General features: G+C 37.7%; 1 protein-coding gene across 1 annotated transcript in view; it reads right to left on the reverse strand.

The window, feature by feature from the left end:
- Window positions 1–16,835, reverse strand: part of LOC126484081 (WD repeat-containing protein 89) — a 277,264-nt gene that overhangs the window by 144,357 nt on the left and 116,072 nt on the right. The window contains exon 6 of the mRNA XM_050107451.1: window positions 11,000–11,131. Within this exon, the coding sequence (XP_049963408.1) occupies window positions 11,000–11,131 (132 nt within the window). The remainder of the gene's footprint in view (window positions 1–10,999; window positions 11,132–16,835) is intronic.

Raw genomic sequence — 16,835 nt, forward strand, 5'->3', positions numbered from 1 at the left:
ATCAAATCGATACAAAATGTGCAGCAATTCTTTCACTATGCCAAATTCCCGCCACAGTTTTTGATGGAGAGATGCTGAATGGTATTAAAATCTTGTTAGGGAACTCTTCACAATTGCATTACATGCACATTTCAAAGTGTTCGTACGCTTCTCAACAACAGATTCGGTGACCGATGGATTGGTAGAGACGGACCAATTCCATGGCCTCCATGCTCTCCTGACCTCAACCCTCTTGAATTTCATTTATGGGGGCATTTGAAAGCTCTTGTCTACGCAACCCCGGTACCAAATGTAGAGACTCTTCATGCTCGTATTGTGGACGGCTGTGATACAATACGCCATTCTCCAGGGCTGCATCAGCGCATCTCGGATTCCATGCGACGGAGGGTGGATGCATGTATCCTCGCTAACGGAGGACATTTTGAACATTTCCTGTAACAAAGTGTATGAAGTCACGCTGGTATGTTCTGTTGCTGTGTGTTTCCATTCCATGATTAATGTGATTTGAAGAGAAGTAATAAAATGAGCTCTAACATGGAAAGTAAGCATTTCCGGACACATGTCCAAATAACATATTTTCTTTCTTTGTGTGTGAGGAATGTTTCCTGAAAGTTTGGCCATACCTTTTTGTAACACCCTGTATATGCTAGTGATGGTATTTAAACAGGCGATCCGCAACATGCCAACCACTGATGTTAACCGCAGTTTCACATCGCATGGAGTGCAGCTCAAAGTGCTCCTCCCTCACATGGAGAAACAGCGAAATACTGTTTCATACGATTTCACACGATCCGAAAACATCCTCGATCTAGATCTTATCAGTGGTCCTCTGTATGGCAGTGCTGGAGTACCCTTGCATTTAGTTGGGCTGTCAAGGCCTCTTCACTACAATGAACATCGAAGGTAGCTTCTCCCATCAAGCTTTGGAATCATTGAGTGGGTTTTCAGCTACCTTGAATGAGAAGCCCTCTTTGTTGATCTGCACTGCCAGTATTGTAGTAGTGCTTTATATTAACAACATGCACAATGTCTCTGTGCTATTGTCTCCTTGATGAAGTGTCATAATCCTTGACTGTATGTGACATCCGACAAGCAACAAAGAGTATGATATGACCAAAGCAATGCTTTAAATACTTTTCCAATAGTCACACTTCCCACACAGAGCTAAAAATCTATACCAAACATTCCCGGCCGTATCTCACTGGGCAGTGATAGGCATTATAAAGCACTCAGCCCTTTTACAGTCAACTGACATGCAATCAGCATGGATTCAGAAAACATCGTTCTTGTGAAACATAACTAGCTCTTTATTCACATGAAGTAATCAGTGTTATCAACAGTGGATCTCAAACTGATTCCATATTTCTAGATTTCCAGAAGGTTTTTGACACCACCACTCACGAAAGACTTCTAGTCAAAGTGTGTGCCTTGGAGTATCATTTCACCTATGCAATTAGGTCTGTTATTTTCTCTCAGAAAGGTTACAATATGTAGTAAACAATGGAAAATCATTATTTAAAACAGGAGTGATACCTAGCATTCCTCAAGGAAGTGGTGTAGGCCCTCTGCTGTACCTAATCTACAGAAATGATTTAGGAGATTAACCGAGAAGCCCTCTTAAATTGTTTGCAAATGATGTTGTCATTTACCATCTAGTAAAATCATCAGAAGATCAAAACCAATTGCAAATGACTTAGACATGATACATGAATAGTGTGAAAAGTGGCAATTCTCTCTCCACTAGGAAAATTGTGAGCACATCCATGAGCACAAAAAGAAAGCAATTAAATTTTGATTACACGATAAATCACACAAATCTAAATATGTTTCGAATTACAATTAGGAACAACTAAGTTGGAATGATCCCGTGTGGGGTTGCTAGTCCCCCATCGGGCGCCTCCCCGGGTGGCGGATTGGGGAATGCTCTCCAGATATGGGGGGTACTGGGGAAATAAAATACCCGGGGTGGACCAAAACTAGCACGGGTAGGGAAGACTCGTTAAGCCATGGTGAAGGCAAATCCCTAGGGGTAGAGTACCCCAAAATCAAGACTCCTGGTCCTCCAGGTTGGGGGTTGCGCAGAGGGCTACCAACCCACTCATGTAAAACAATGGCCGGTCAGGACACTCAAGGTATGCCTCGGAAACAGGACAGAATTTACTGGAACAGAAATTGGCAAAGTTACAAGGATTTCTCTTTTGGTTCGTGGAATGTCAGAAGTCTATACCGCCCAGGAAGCGCACAAATACTAATAAACGAACTAGGAAAATACAAGGTACAACTGGTAGCGCTCCAAGAAATAAGATGGCAGGGAACGGGATCAACGAAAATAGGAGACGGGACAATAATGTATGGAGACTGCGGTCAGCGCCATGAATTTGGAATGGGCTTTTACATTCATAAAACAGCAACTGACACAATAAAGGAATTCAAATCAATTAATAACCGAATATCACACATTACAATTCAGGCTCAGTGGTTTGATATTACATTTATAAATGTTCATGCACCCACAGAAGATAAGGAAGATGACGTGAAAGAAGAATTTTATAGTCAACTGGAACAGACATATAATTCAATAAGTAGACATAATGTAACAATAGTGTTAGGAGACTTTAATGCCAAAGTAGGAAAAGAAGAAATCTACAAACCAACCATTGGGAATTACAGCTTACATGATGAAAGTTCAGAGAATGGTGTGCGACTCATAAACTTTGCAATGGCAAATGGTCTCACATTAAGCAGCACAAAATTCCAACACAAACGCATTCATTTAGGGACATGGATATCACCAGATGGAAAAGTAGTGAACCAGATTGACCATGTCGCCATCCAAAGACGATTTCAAAACAGTATTAAAGACGTTAGAACTTTTAGGGGAGCAGATTGTGAGACAGATCATATGTTAATCATAGCTCAAATGAAAATAAAGCTAAAAAAGAAACAAAGTACAAATAGGGTTGAAATTAAAAGGTACGATGTAGAAAATCTGGCAGAAGAAAAAATAAAAGAAAACTTTAGGAAAGAAATGGAAATTAACCTATCGGAATCTAGACTGACACATAGTGATCAGCAAGACGTGGAAAGTAGATGGAGACACCTCAGAAACAGTATTCAAGATGTAGCTTCCAAAACTATAGGTAAAAGAAAACGAACTAACAAAATCTGGTTTAATATAAAGTGCCAAGAAAGAGTACTGGATAGGCAAAATGCGAGGAAGGCATGGTTACAAGACATGGACAATATTACACTAAAGGAGAGATACTATAAAATCCGCAAGGAAACACAACGAACTCTAAGACAAGAGAAGAGAAAACACTACAACAACATGGTAAGAGAAGCGGAGGATGATTTCAAGCATCACAGAGCAAGGCAGATGTACCAGAATATAAAAAAGTCCTTGGGAAAATTCACTAAAAGGGAACAGTTTATAAAGGACCATAATGGGAAAATACTTACAAACAAGAATGACATACAAGAAACATGGAAGACATACTTTACACAGCTGCTCAACTGCAATGATCCACAACATTACTTTACATTTGAAGAACCAGATACAGTTGATATACAAGTCACCACACCATCAGTAAATGAAATAAGACAAACAATAAAGAAATTAAAGAACAACAAGGCCTGTGGGGAAGACCAAGTATATGCTGAGCTTTTAAAAAATGGAGGACCACAATTGGAAATAGAACTACATTCCTTAATTGAAACAATTTGGGAGACAGAAAACATACAGGCCGATTGGAAAACTGCAATTATATGCCCCATCTTTAAGAAGAATGATCCCCTTGTCTGTGATAACTACAGAGGAATTGCCCTACTCGATGTCACGTATAAAATTTTGTTGATGTGTATACTACACAGACTGATTCCCATAACCAAAGAACTGATTGGGGACTACCAATGTGGTTTCTGCACTAACAGATCCACTTTGGATCACTTATTCACATTGAGACAAATAAATGAGAAGGCATGGGAATTTAATGTAGATATCCATATTCTATTTATAGACTTCAAGAAGGCCTATGATAGCATACACCGACAGACACTCTTAAACACCATGAAAGAATTTGAAATACCATTAAAATTAATCAAATTAGTTAAAATGTGTTTGGAAGAAACCATATGCAAAATTAAGACACCTGCAGGAGAAACTGAAAATTTTAAGGTGTACACTGGACTGAGACAAGGGGATGCCATCTCACCTATTCTATTTAATATTATCTTAGAGAAGATTGATAGAGAATTCACCAAAACTAATCCACAAGGGATCCAACTGCAGGGACAGAACATTACTAGACTTGCTTATGCAGATGATGTAGCCTTAATAAGCACTTCAAAAGCTGAATTAATCAGGATGATGCAAAATTATTACAAAATAGCTGAGAAAGCTGGACTTCATGTGAATGAAGAAAAGACAGAATATCTAGTCATAAGTAAAAAACTCCAAAAGAATACACCACTGACCGTAAATGGTCTCACTTTCAAGGCAGTTGACCACTTCAAGTACTTAGGGAGTCTTTTTAGCAGAGACAATAGAGCAGAAATAGAAATAGACGCCCGTCTAGCAGCAGCTAATAGAACTTTTTACAGCTGTATCAAAATTTTAAGGATGAGATCACTTAGTACTGAATTCAAAATGCGTTTTTATCAGTCAACTATTGTACCAGTAGCATTATATGGATGTGAAGCTATTACATTCAGGAAAAAAGATGAAGAAAAACTGTTGATATTTGAAAGAAAAATACTAAGAAAAATATTTGGACCAATCTTCGATGAAAATGTCATGGAGTGGGAGGATAAGGAAAAATGAAGAACTACGGGAGCTGTACAAACATAGTACCATTGTGGAAATATTAAAGAAGAGAAGACTGAACTGGGCTGGTCATGTAGCAAGGATGCCAGAGAACAGACTACCCAAAATAGCATCCACTAAGAAATTAGAAGGAAAGAGAAGAAGAGGAAGACCTCGAATTAGGTGGATGGAGAATATCCGGGAAGATGCAGCTAGGATGGGCATCATCTCTGATTGGACAACAATTTCCCTGGATAGAAATAATTGGAAGAGGCTCGTAGAGCAGGTGTATGGTCGATAAGGCCTTAGCCACGTGTAAAGTAAAGTAAAGTAAGTTGGAATGATCACACAGATAATGTTGTGGGAAAGGCAAACCAAAGACTGTATCTTATCGGTAGAACATTCAGAAGATGCAACAGGTCTGTACTATACTTGTTCGTCCTCTGTTGGAGTACTGCTGTGCTGTACGAGATCCTTACCAGATAGGATTGATGGCGGACGCTGAAAAAATTCAAATAAGGGCAGTTTGTTCTGTATTATCACGAAATGGGGGAGAGAGTGTATCAGATACCAGAAGCAAGTTGGGATGGCAATCATTAAAACAAAAGGTTTTTTTTTTTCCATTGCAGCAAGATCTTTTCATGAAATTTCAATCACCAACTTTCTCATCTGAATATGAAAACATTTTATTGTCATTAACCTACATGCGAGAAATTATCATCATAATAAAATAAAAGAAATCAGAGCTCATAGAAAGATTTGTGTGTCCATTTTTCCCATGTATTATTAGAGTGGAACATTAGAGAATGTAGTTCAAAGAACCTTCTGCCAGGCACTTAAGTGTGAATTGCAGAGTAGTCAAGTAGATGTAGATGTTCTCCTGAGCGCACAGGGACTCTATACGAGCCAATTGCCTGGCATGTTCAACCCTGGCAATGAGATGTTTTACGTAGTCGTCAAGCGTGTTGCTTCATTTGAAACAGGAACAGTGTATCCACTGTCATGTCCAAATTGCTTGAAGCAGAAAGAATGGTGGAAAGCCTTTACTGCCTTCTTTGCTGTGTTATATGTGAATGTCACAGCAGGCAGTACTGTACCCCAATATCTCTTTTCGACATCAACATACACCAAGAACATGTCCATCAACGTCTTATTAAAGCATTCTGTGAATTCATTCATTTGTGGTCAGCAGGCAGTTCTTGCTCTGTGGGTGATGCTACAACAGAAAATTACCTCTGATGCTAGTCGCGACTGGAAAACTTATACACAGAGATCATCACAAGAGGTGCTCCTTGCTTCAAAATTATGACTTCTAAAACGAACCTAGCAATTTCTTGAGCTTCAGTAATTGGCACAGCTGAGGTGACAACGTAATGAGGAAGGTACTCAGTGCAGAATATTATCCACCAATTCCTGTTTGTTGGATTGGGGAACCTTCCCAAGAGGTTGATTCCAGTCCAGTGGAGTGGAACTACTGCACATGGAATTGGTACCACATTCCCCAGAGATAATTGATATGTACACCCCCATGGGTGGCATTCCTTACAGTGGCTTACATAGTGTCTAAGAGACTGGTAGAGTCCTGTCCAATGACGTCGGCATCTGATTTTCTCATCCCTGTTGTTTGGTTGGTTTGGTGGAGGGGAGCAAACAGCAATGTCATCAGTCCCATCGGATTAGGGAAGGATCGGAAAGGAAATTGGCCATGCCCTTTCATAGGAACCATCCCAGCATTTGCCTGAAGAGATTTAGGGAAATCACGGAAAACCTAAAACAGGATGGCTGGATGTGGGTTTGAACCGTCATCCTCCCAAATGCGAGTCCAGTGTGCTAACCACTGCACCATCTCGCTCGGTTCCTCGTCTCTATCATATTTACGTCTTCCACTACAGTTTGTTCTCTAATTCATGTAGTTGCTCTCCAGTCCCTCCCAATAATTTGCATCTCTCCACTGGTTGCTGAGCTGCCCTCAAATTTTGAATGATTTTCGTGTTAAAAAGGTCCAGGTTTCACTGTTTTGACTTTGTCGGACAGACTGTTTGTAAACAATCAAATTTTTATTTATTTTATCAACACTGCTCAAAGCCATTTTTACTCTTATATTTATTTCTTTTGCTATCCATCCACTGACAGCAGTTATAACTAGTCATCGTCTAATAACAACTATTTTTTCTGATTTGGAAAACTGACATTTAAATATCTGAGTTGTAAGACCAGCTATTGTAAGACCAGTTTCTGTGAAAGAAGGAATATTTCCAGACATTGAAATTTGTGTAAAGGCATAATTTCTTGGACCTGTCAAACCCAACCCACCCCAAACAGATTTCCTTGAAAGAAAACTAGTATTATTGCAGCAAAAGGTCGGTAGTTAGTAGCTTCTATTACTGGAAGACCTCTTAACAGTACCAATTCCATTCCCAACAACTTATAACTGTGAATGTAGACCATCGACTACAGTAGAAATGAAAGCAAAAGTGAAGGATTGAATGAACCTGGTAAGTGAGTTACAGTGTGCAGTGGTGGACACCAAACCAAATATAAAAAGTAACGTTTTGAATGTTAGGCTCTATAAGGTTCCCTTTTTGTGCAGCGACCATGGAAACAGCAAAGGTCATCAGCAAGATAAATAAATTATGTTTCCACGACTGGTTGCTACATTCTTTATAATTTTATAAAAAGTAAAGTTAGAAATTAAGAGAACAAAATGTCCCATTTACAGATTCTCGGTGTACTGAAAAATGTAGAAAATTTGTGAGTTTATATTGTATGATTATGTATTATAAATCATATGTCAGTTAAAAAGATTAATGTTTATTTATTTTTAGTCTAATGTCTAATTAGGTCTCAAACTTTTTTAAGGTTATTGGCTATCATCTGATCTCGTTCTGGGGTAATGGTCTCAGAAAGGTTGGGAACCACTGGTCTAGTCTTCGTGAATCATAGGTGACCAGATATTGGTCTGTTATGGAAATACTTCAGGATAGCTGGTCGCAGATGAGCTAGGATGATGAGTAACCACTTTCGCCCCCACTGGATCATAGTTTACAATGTTCTTTGTTTGGTTCTTCCTTCTTCAAGGCTTCTATTGTTTTCAGCAGTATTGGGTCTTCCCTCCATTCAGTAGTAATGTCATTTAATGCCGTGATGACTAAGACTTCATCGACGTAGCAGTGTTCTGCCGAAGAAGCAGTTAGTGTTGTGTGTGCGCATGTTTTTGTATACCACTGTGACACCATACTCCTGAAACTCCAAAGCTCATCTCTCCTGACAACCCATCAGATCCTCATAATAGCCTGTCAGTACAGAAAATGGTGGTCAGTCATAACAGTGTATGGTTTGTCAAATAAATACGACCAGAACTTGTTGATGGACGAAACAAATGCAAGGTAAATTAATTGTTTGTACAGTAGTTTCTCTCAAACTTTGGAAGAGCAATCTGGTAGCATAAGCTGTCACCTTTCGGTGCCTCAGTGCCTTCCTGAATTTGTTCTAGAAATGCTCCTACCCCATAACTGCTAATGCCAGCATAAGTTCTGTCTCGGCACTCTCAGCATATAATGTTAATACTTGATGCAACCTTGAGAAAAAGGAGAGACCTTTTTTACACTTTGTTCCAGGAAACTTGGGCGCTCCCTGCAGTAGTTCATGCAATAAAGTTTCTTTGTACAAAAATCCTTTATGGATCAGGTAGTATGAGCACATTCTGCGAAAACTTTTCACATCATGAATGTTGCAAGCAGTCATAAAATCTGTGACTGCTCTTCTTTTCTCTGGGTTGGTATGGCCATTAACTGAGTGCACCAACATTTTTATTTCTTGGATGAGAAAAAGGCTTTATTCCGGATACAGGCAGTCTGAACATACATCAACACAGTGGCCACGAGGCTTAGATATTCTCCACGTTTTTGAAAAATCAAATCCATCATCCATAAAATAGACACACAGTCCATTTAAGGTGCCGAAGCAGATTATCCCTTATACACTCAAGGGTGGCTGTAGTTTTACATAGTTCACACAGCATAGCTTTGAACTCATACAGGCCTTCAGGATTTATGAAGTTCATCCTCATCAAACATGATTTGCCAGTAGCCTGGTGCATATCACTAGTTGAGAAACACTCTGCTCCTGTCAAGCAGGCTAGGGTGTCATCAATGGATGGCTATAGATAGATATTTTTTCTAAACATTTCATTCACTTGTCAGTAGTAAAATCAGTTATGCCATACGCCATTCTCCTTCTTCACATGAACCACAAGAGAGGTCCAAGGAGTCTCTGAAACTTCAATGATGTTATCTCGTAGTGTCTTCTCCACTTTCTCCTGATTACCTGTCGTTCAGCTAGCAACACCCTATGCAAGCACTGGCTAATTGGTGAAGGATCCCCAGTGTTGATATAGTGTTTTACGATGGTTTGCTTGGACTGTCTTTTCTCCACTACAGATTTGAAAGCATCTAAAAATTTGCACAGCATGGCTAATACTCGTTGACACTTCTCAGTCAGGAATGAATCTGTTGGCAATTCAACAGTATGATTCTTCACTGTGTTGTCTGTAGTGGTAACAGAGAGCAATTCTTCATTGATGGCACTGAGTTGTTCAATACTGGCCTGGTTTGGCTGTTCCTAAACATATACCTTTGAAGATGAATGTGGTTGCTCGTGATAATTAGTGACTGATAATTCTCCTTGATCACCAGCAGTGCTTATGATCATCACTATATAGTATGCAGATTTCTTTTGAAAGATTGACTAGCTTTTTGCAACTGACAAAATCTTCCTAATTTAACTAAGCATCTAGACTGATGACTAGAACTAGTCTTGTTGACAATGGCAGGATAACAATTCTTCTTCGCTGAGTGTGTTTGTTGGAAAAGCTTTATCAATCTGTAGATCCAATTTCTACAGTCTGTTACCACTGTGATGCCTGCAGAAATTCCTATCCAAGAATAACATTTTAACTACATTCTGGTAAAACAGAAAATTCGAAAGGCTGGAGCCTGTCACTGATAGTTATTCTTACAATTCATGTTCCTGTCGGTTAGACTTATTTCCCATGTGTGACCTTCAGCACAATCATGAACCAAATCTTTTGTAGCTAGTGATAATAAGCAATATACATTACAGTACAGTAAAAGAACCCCCTCAGCTGATTAGCATCCAGACAGGTTGCCCATTGATTATGACATCAAACAGACTTCCTAACATCTCGGTAACTGGTGCCCATAGAGGATTTTTATCTGTGGGGGCCTCAATTCCATACATCGTCACCTCACATCTCCACCATAGGCCTATAACGTTATATTGTAACCACAATTAAGTCCAAATCTGAAAGCAGGGTAATCAATGAAGTACAACACTTAGCACTGAAGTCATGTTTATTACATCGGAAGGAGAGTGGTGCTACTTATAGAAACAGCAATTATTCCAGAATGCGCAAAAACTAAAAAATTAGAAAATTTGAGAATCTTCTACAAATGGTAAATATCAAATAACAAAAAATTCTGGTGATAGGATCTGAACCGGCAAGCTGCAGTGCACCAGCCAGTGACACTAACTGCTCTTTTGCATTTTGTGCAGCACAGTTCATGGCAATATTGTACATTTTCTCGATACTGTTAGTGTTTTGGCAATGAAACATACACAACAAGAATATATTAAAAAGATGTTCAATAAAGCTATTTTGGAGATGAAAGTTCACATTTTGCCTATGAATTTTAAAAAATGTGTTGAAAACGAGTGGTCTTATTACCTGACAAAAGGGAGAGAAGTTTCAGAGGATGTGAGATGCTTATGAAATGTAAATCTTAACCTATGCTACAGATCAGTCTGTGACCATACCCAAGGTTTCAGGACTGGAAGGGGTACAGGGGTCCTATTCATCCATTTGAATAAAGCATACACAACATGAATATTTAAAAAGCTGTTAATCAAAGCTATTCTGCAGATAAAGTTGACATTGAACTTATAAATGAGAAAACAAAGAAATGTATTGAGAATGAGTGGCCTCACTATCTGAGGAAAGGGAGGCAAGTTTCAAAAGAAGTGGGTTACATGCATGAGATAGATATTCAATACCACAGGACACTAAATTGAGGTAAACACCTCAGAAAAGGATGACAATAAATTTAACCAAAGATATTACAGACACATCAACAAAATAACAACAAAATATGTCAGTTTTAAAATATATAAATTACTTACGATAGATGACTCTGTGTTGAGACAGTATGCAAGGGCGTCATCTTCACACTGTTTACTGATATCAAATACATTTATAATACCATCAACAGAGCCTGTTGCTAATTTGTTTTTTTCTTCTGGATGAAATCGGACCTAAAAGAGACAGAGAAATTTCCAAAACACTGAGCTATCGAGTAAATTAAAATGATAATTACTAGAAGCAATGAATTCAAAAGGAAACAGTAAGTATTTATGAAACTTGAACAACTGAGTCAGGATTTACAGGAAAAGGTTGGAATTCCAGTTTGATCTCAAACAGCAACATGGACAAGGCTAGGAAAAAAGCATGAGGAATGAAGAAAATCAGAATTCCATGTCAAGACAAGGATACGGTGAGCATAATTTTAGACAGCTGCTTGCAGCTGACAGCTGCTGAATACAAAAGTCCTTATTTAAGACCTTTCCTGTTTCTAACCACCCTGCACTAGTGATCTCATTTTCAATGACTGTGAACAGGTGATCTGTATTACATGTTATTTCCATCTTATATATTATTGGCCATTACTTTCAACAATGGAAATTTCTAGACAGCAATAATAAAGAAAAGTGAGAAAGGGAACAAATCACCCGCAGCTAGCTGATACACATAACAGGTCATTTATGTTCACTATTTTTTGAGCTATCACACCTATTTCCAATTTAACTACTCTCTGCTGACCCCGCCCTCCTAATTCTCTCTCTCTCTCTCTCTCTCTCTCTCTCTCTCTCTCTCTCTCACACACACACACACACACACACACACACACACACACACACACACACACACACAATATAGAGACTCTCAAATGCACATGTCTGTAGCTTGAGGAACAGGTTTATAACTGTTAAATATTTTACAACACATGCTCATACTCTCAGATTGAAGATGAGTTTTCTGCTGCAGATCAACACTCTTTCTGAAGAAGCAACCCATCAACAGTTTCATATTTTAGAAATTTTCGATTGTTCCATGCATTACAGTCAATAATTTTGTCAAAGTTTGCCACATTTCTAATTTTGTAAAGTACTTGCAGATTTTAAGGAAAACATCTGTTCCTTTTGTTGTCAGCTTGTTAAATTATGAGAGAGCTAATCAAAACTAAAGATAACGAGTCACCAAGTAGAGAAGATACCGAGCAGGATAAGTATTAACTAAAACTATGAACTTGCTTTCTTCTCACAGTAAGCAGTTGTAGATAACTACAGTGCCTCAGTATTGTGGCCCAACTGGCACAATGTAGCTAAGTGAATACCACTGTGTGTGTCTATAAGCTTTGAAGAAGGGCCCAAGTCCATGTGTTTCACTACTATGTTCAAGTCTGATGCTAACAGTATATGGTGAATGGTTGTCTTTCCTCATTTCACCATTTATCTTCCTCATAGGATTTTCCAGCATAATAGTAATTATATCTAACAAATACTTGTGCTTTATCTCTTCCAGATAACACTTTTGTCATACCGAAGAAAAGTTCTCAGTTAGTAAACAACAACTCAAAGCTCCTTTAATACATTACAAATAGAGTGATAGGATCTTTGCATTTTCTATAAGAATTTATCTACATAAAAGACAGTGAACTCTAGGATAATGAAAATAGATGCTAACAAATCTAAAAATACTTGTGAGAAGTTGATGGTTGCTGATTCTGAAACATACAAAATAAGGCAAAACCAAATCTTATACTCGTGTGGCCTTGTGGCAATTTCTTTTGTATTATGCAATAATGAGAATTACAACAGTGCTCAACTTGTTTTTTACATTCTCAAGTTACTCCAAATGACAGAGAGAATTCTAAAATTGTAGATCCTGAAAGTTAGGTGGATTAGTTGTAATGGATTACAAAAAGAAAAAGTATCTTCCAAATATTCATGTGCACACTTGATAGTAGCTTGTGGCATGTATATATATATTTCCACCTCACAACAGAAAGCACCTTCATCTTGGTATTCATAAATATTATAAAAATAGATTTGTGTGTGTATGTTTTTTCACGTCCCCTCCTAAACCAGTGAATCAATTTCAACCAAATTTGGGCAGGCAACAATCACTGTGGGAGCAAGAAAACAATCACAGTTCCAGAGATATGACATGGCAAACAATGAGATGTGTGAAAAACTGCCACATTATGCATGACATTTACCTTTATTAATTCTGTGTTACTAACTCTATTCACAATAAATTTCGTAACAGTATCCACATATGCAGCTGCATGTACCTACATAATATGTCATTGTAAGACACATAGTTCAAGAGATATGACATCATAAACACTGAGATGTGTGAAAAATTGCTGCACTGTGCATGATATTTAAATTTATTACTTCTTTGCTACTAACTCTAGTCACAACATACTTCACATACTGTATCCAGATATGTCGCTGAATATACCTACACAAACATATCATTGTAAGACATATAGTTCAAGAGATATTATGTCACAAACACTGAGATGTGTGAAAAAATGCCACACAATGCAGGAAGCTTTAATATATTTATCCTTTACTACTAAGAAACTCCTACAATCGGACCAACTTAAAGAAATCCCTAACACCTGGAAGGGTTTTTGATGGCTTTCAACTGTTAAGCGCAAACAGCTGTAGACGAAAACAGTAGCTGTCCATAGAGTTACACTAGGTCTTGCCATAGCAACATTTACAAAATCAAGTAGCTGTACTTATAAATCTGAACATTATGCACATTTCTTTGTACGACTGTTTTAAAATTTCAAAGGTGTTTTCACAAATAGTTGGAACTGAAATTTTTTCGATATTATACTACAAATACTTGGGCCATGCTGAGTTTGTCAGATAGCAGACAATAATGTCCACATATCCATTACATTATAATATCTATAATTAAACAAAACCTCAAACTGTAACCACAATATCAAATAAGTTTTTAAAACATTCTGGTACTTACAACAGCAGAGATAGGCACAAGCAGACAGCCACAACAAACACTTGTGTAGAGAACCAAAGTTATTTTATGTAGCATGGGAGAGGAAGAGGTTGTGTGAAAAGATTCTAACTGGGAATATCACCCCAAACATTGCATCAAGAGAAAAACAGCCATATCTTATAAGAAGTATGTTAGTACTGAAATGTCAGCAATATACAAGAGTTGAGACCTGAGAGATTATATGACATGAGAAACAGGGTGAAATAAAGCTCTGAGATTAAAAAGGATAGACTGAAACACAAGCCTGGATGATACATAATTCTATATAATTTGGTCCTTACAGTTAGGTGTTGCGACCACTCCACTGATAGTCCCATAGTGCTGCCTTTCCATTTTTCATAGTTTATGTGCAAAATATGTACATAACATGTAACAAAACAGTTTTGAGAGATCTGTCTCTCGTGTAAAACAGCTTTTCAGAAATCAAGTTGCAGTTTTAGCTTTCATAATTTAAATTGCATTAAATATTGTGCAAATGTAGTTGTCAGATAATGCTACAAGCAAATCTGTTACCACAATCTTTACTTTGCATTCAAATTCATTAGCTTAGCCAACTAACAACTAAATTGTCGCCTTCCAAACTAAACTGGCACTTGGGCAATTCTATAGATCAATCTGTCACCGCAACCAAAACTTGAGGGCTGGGAGGGGACAAGGGGTGGGAAAGCAAAGATGCTCTAGACCAAAAACAACATAAGACTATAAAGAAGAAAGTCACTATGAAATGTTATTAGCCATGCTCACTATTTGCTGTTTTCGTAATAAGTTTCAACACCCCAGATGATTTTTACCTTTCGCATTAAATAAATGAGGCTCTGGAGAAATACATGTTGCATAAGGCAGGTGGCTTGGATCCCCAACACTAAGAACTGGCTACTATATTTGCTGAATAATTGTGTCCAGTCCTGAAAGACAGAGGTTCTCAAACATTTTCCGTTGCACCCCCTTTCAGACACATAAATTATTTTAATCCCCTCCCCACCCCCACCACTATTTATTTTTGCTTCCCTTGCTCAGCACTTCTCAAACTTGGCATTAAAACAGCCCACAATATCAATTTACTTCTGTTTAATTAATGCAACTTTCAGTTACAACTACAATAATAATAATGCTATTAATAATAATTAGAAACTGTCATATGGGCACATTGGAGGAATTAAAAAAAAAAATTATCATATGTTTGTATTATTCAAAGATGGAGCAAGACGACAAATACTAGTTTATAAACAACTATGGTTATTATTGCAGTTTTACAAGTTCACAAATTTATTACTTAGTTAAAATTTAAATGTTTCCATTGTAATGCTTTAAATCATTAACAAAGTCTTAATATTTCAAAGATCACAACATACAAGTAATTCCAGAATACTATTCAACATTTAAATGCCAATTTAAAACATGTTACATTCATACTGATCATCCAAAAAAGGAAATAAGGAAGGGTAAAAATGCACACGATCCAAACTTTGGAGATTTTTTGACATTTACACATTTAGTGTGCTGTGTATGCTTCTTCATAAAATGAAAGCAAATCCAGTCTGGGTTGGATCTTTGAAACAGCAACTTGCAGATCCCCTTCCAGCTGCAGTCGAGGCCAATGTTTTATACTGATTAATGCGAGTATATTGATGTGAAGGGTAGTAACAGGTTTGCTGCCCCTCCTGCTAAATTAGGATATTCATTCTGACTCTGCACAAAAACTTTTAAGAGGTATTTATTTAAATTCATTCCAAAGTGTTATATCACTTTAGAGTTCTATTTGCTCCTCCTGTTTTACTGTTGACAATTGGTCTGTAATGATCATATTGAATGGATCATGGATCCGCTCATACTCAGATGAAGGTTCTGAAAATTTATTCTCAAATTGCTGGTAAGAAGTACAATGCCAATTCTATTTCTTTTATTTACATTCATCTCATTTTCCTCCACAAAATCAGTCAGACAAGAAAATGTCTCCTAATTTTGATTTGCAGCTCCTTGTATTGCCGTGTTTGCGGTTAAAATTGTTGGATGTGAGGTCTGCCAGTTTAGCATTACTGGCGGACCTCATATCCAACAAAATATCTCCTCTCCATGTGACCAATGGGTTCAAGTTTTCTATTAAACACAAACACTTTCTTGCTTAGAAAGACGGTATTAGTAATTCGGCCTTGAAGTGATGCGTTAAGATCATTCAGTTTCTCAAAAATTACTGTCAAGAAACACACTGCCACAAGCCATTTTCCATCCCGAAGCTGAGCCGTGAGTGTGGAACTGCTGTTATATTGGAAACGACAAAGTTCATCCTTCACCTCCACACCGTGATGAAGACCTTTTTCTAAGAAACAACCAACTCATCTCCAAGAGCAATAGAAGCTAGCTGTAAATGGAACCCATATCCTCTCACAGAATGGAAAATAACCTGCTATTTAAAGCTCATACTTTCACCAAATTTACAAGACTGACTGCATCATTCAGCACTTCATTCACATCTGGTTGTACCATTTAAAAACCCAATACCACCCTGTGTATCATGCAGTGTGTGAATTTTACAGAACGAGAAACAGGACTCACTCTTGTCACAAACCTCTTTCTAGTTCCATCAAATACTGCCATCCCATTGGTACATACATCAATAAAATTTCTCCATGACAGATTGTTGTCAAGAAAAAAGGAATTCACAAGGGAAAACAAACATCTTTGCCTGTAGTCCTCCCTTCAACAGATTTACAAAATAGAAAGTCTTCCTGCATTTCATTCTCATAACTGAACATACAAAAACAAGAAGATGGTAAGAGTTCGGATATCAATACTGTCATCAAGTTGCACAGTGAATTTTGGGCTCATGAAGATATGGTAGCAATTTATTTTTCATGTCAGAGA

The sequence above is a fragment of the Schistocerca serialis genome, chromosome 6 (genome assembly GCF_023864345.2).
Source record: "Schistocerca serialis cubense isolate TAMUIC-IGC-003099 chromosome 6, iqSchSeri2.2, whole genome shotgun sequence".
Taxonomy (NCBI): Eukaryota; Metazoa; Arthropoda; class Insecta; order Orthoptera; family Acrididae; genus Schistocerca; species Schistocerca serialis.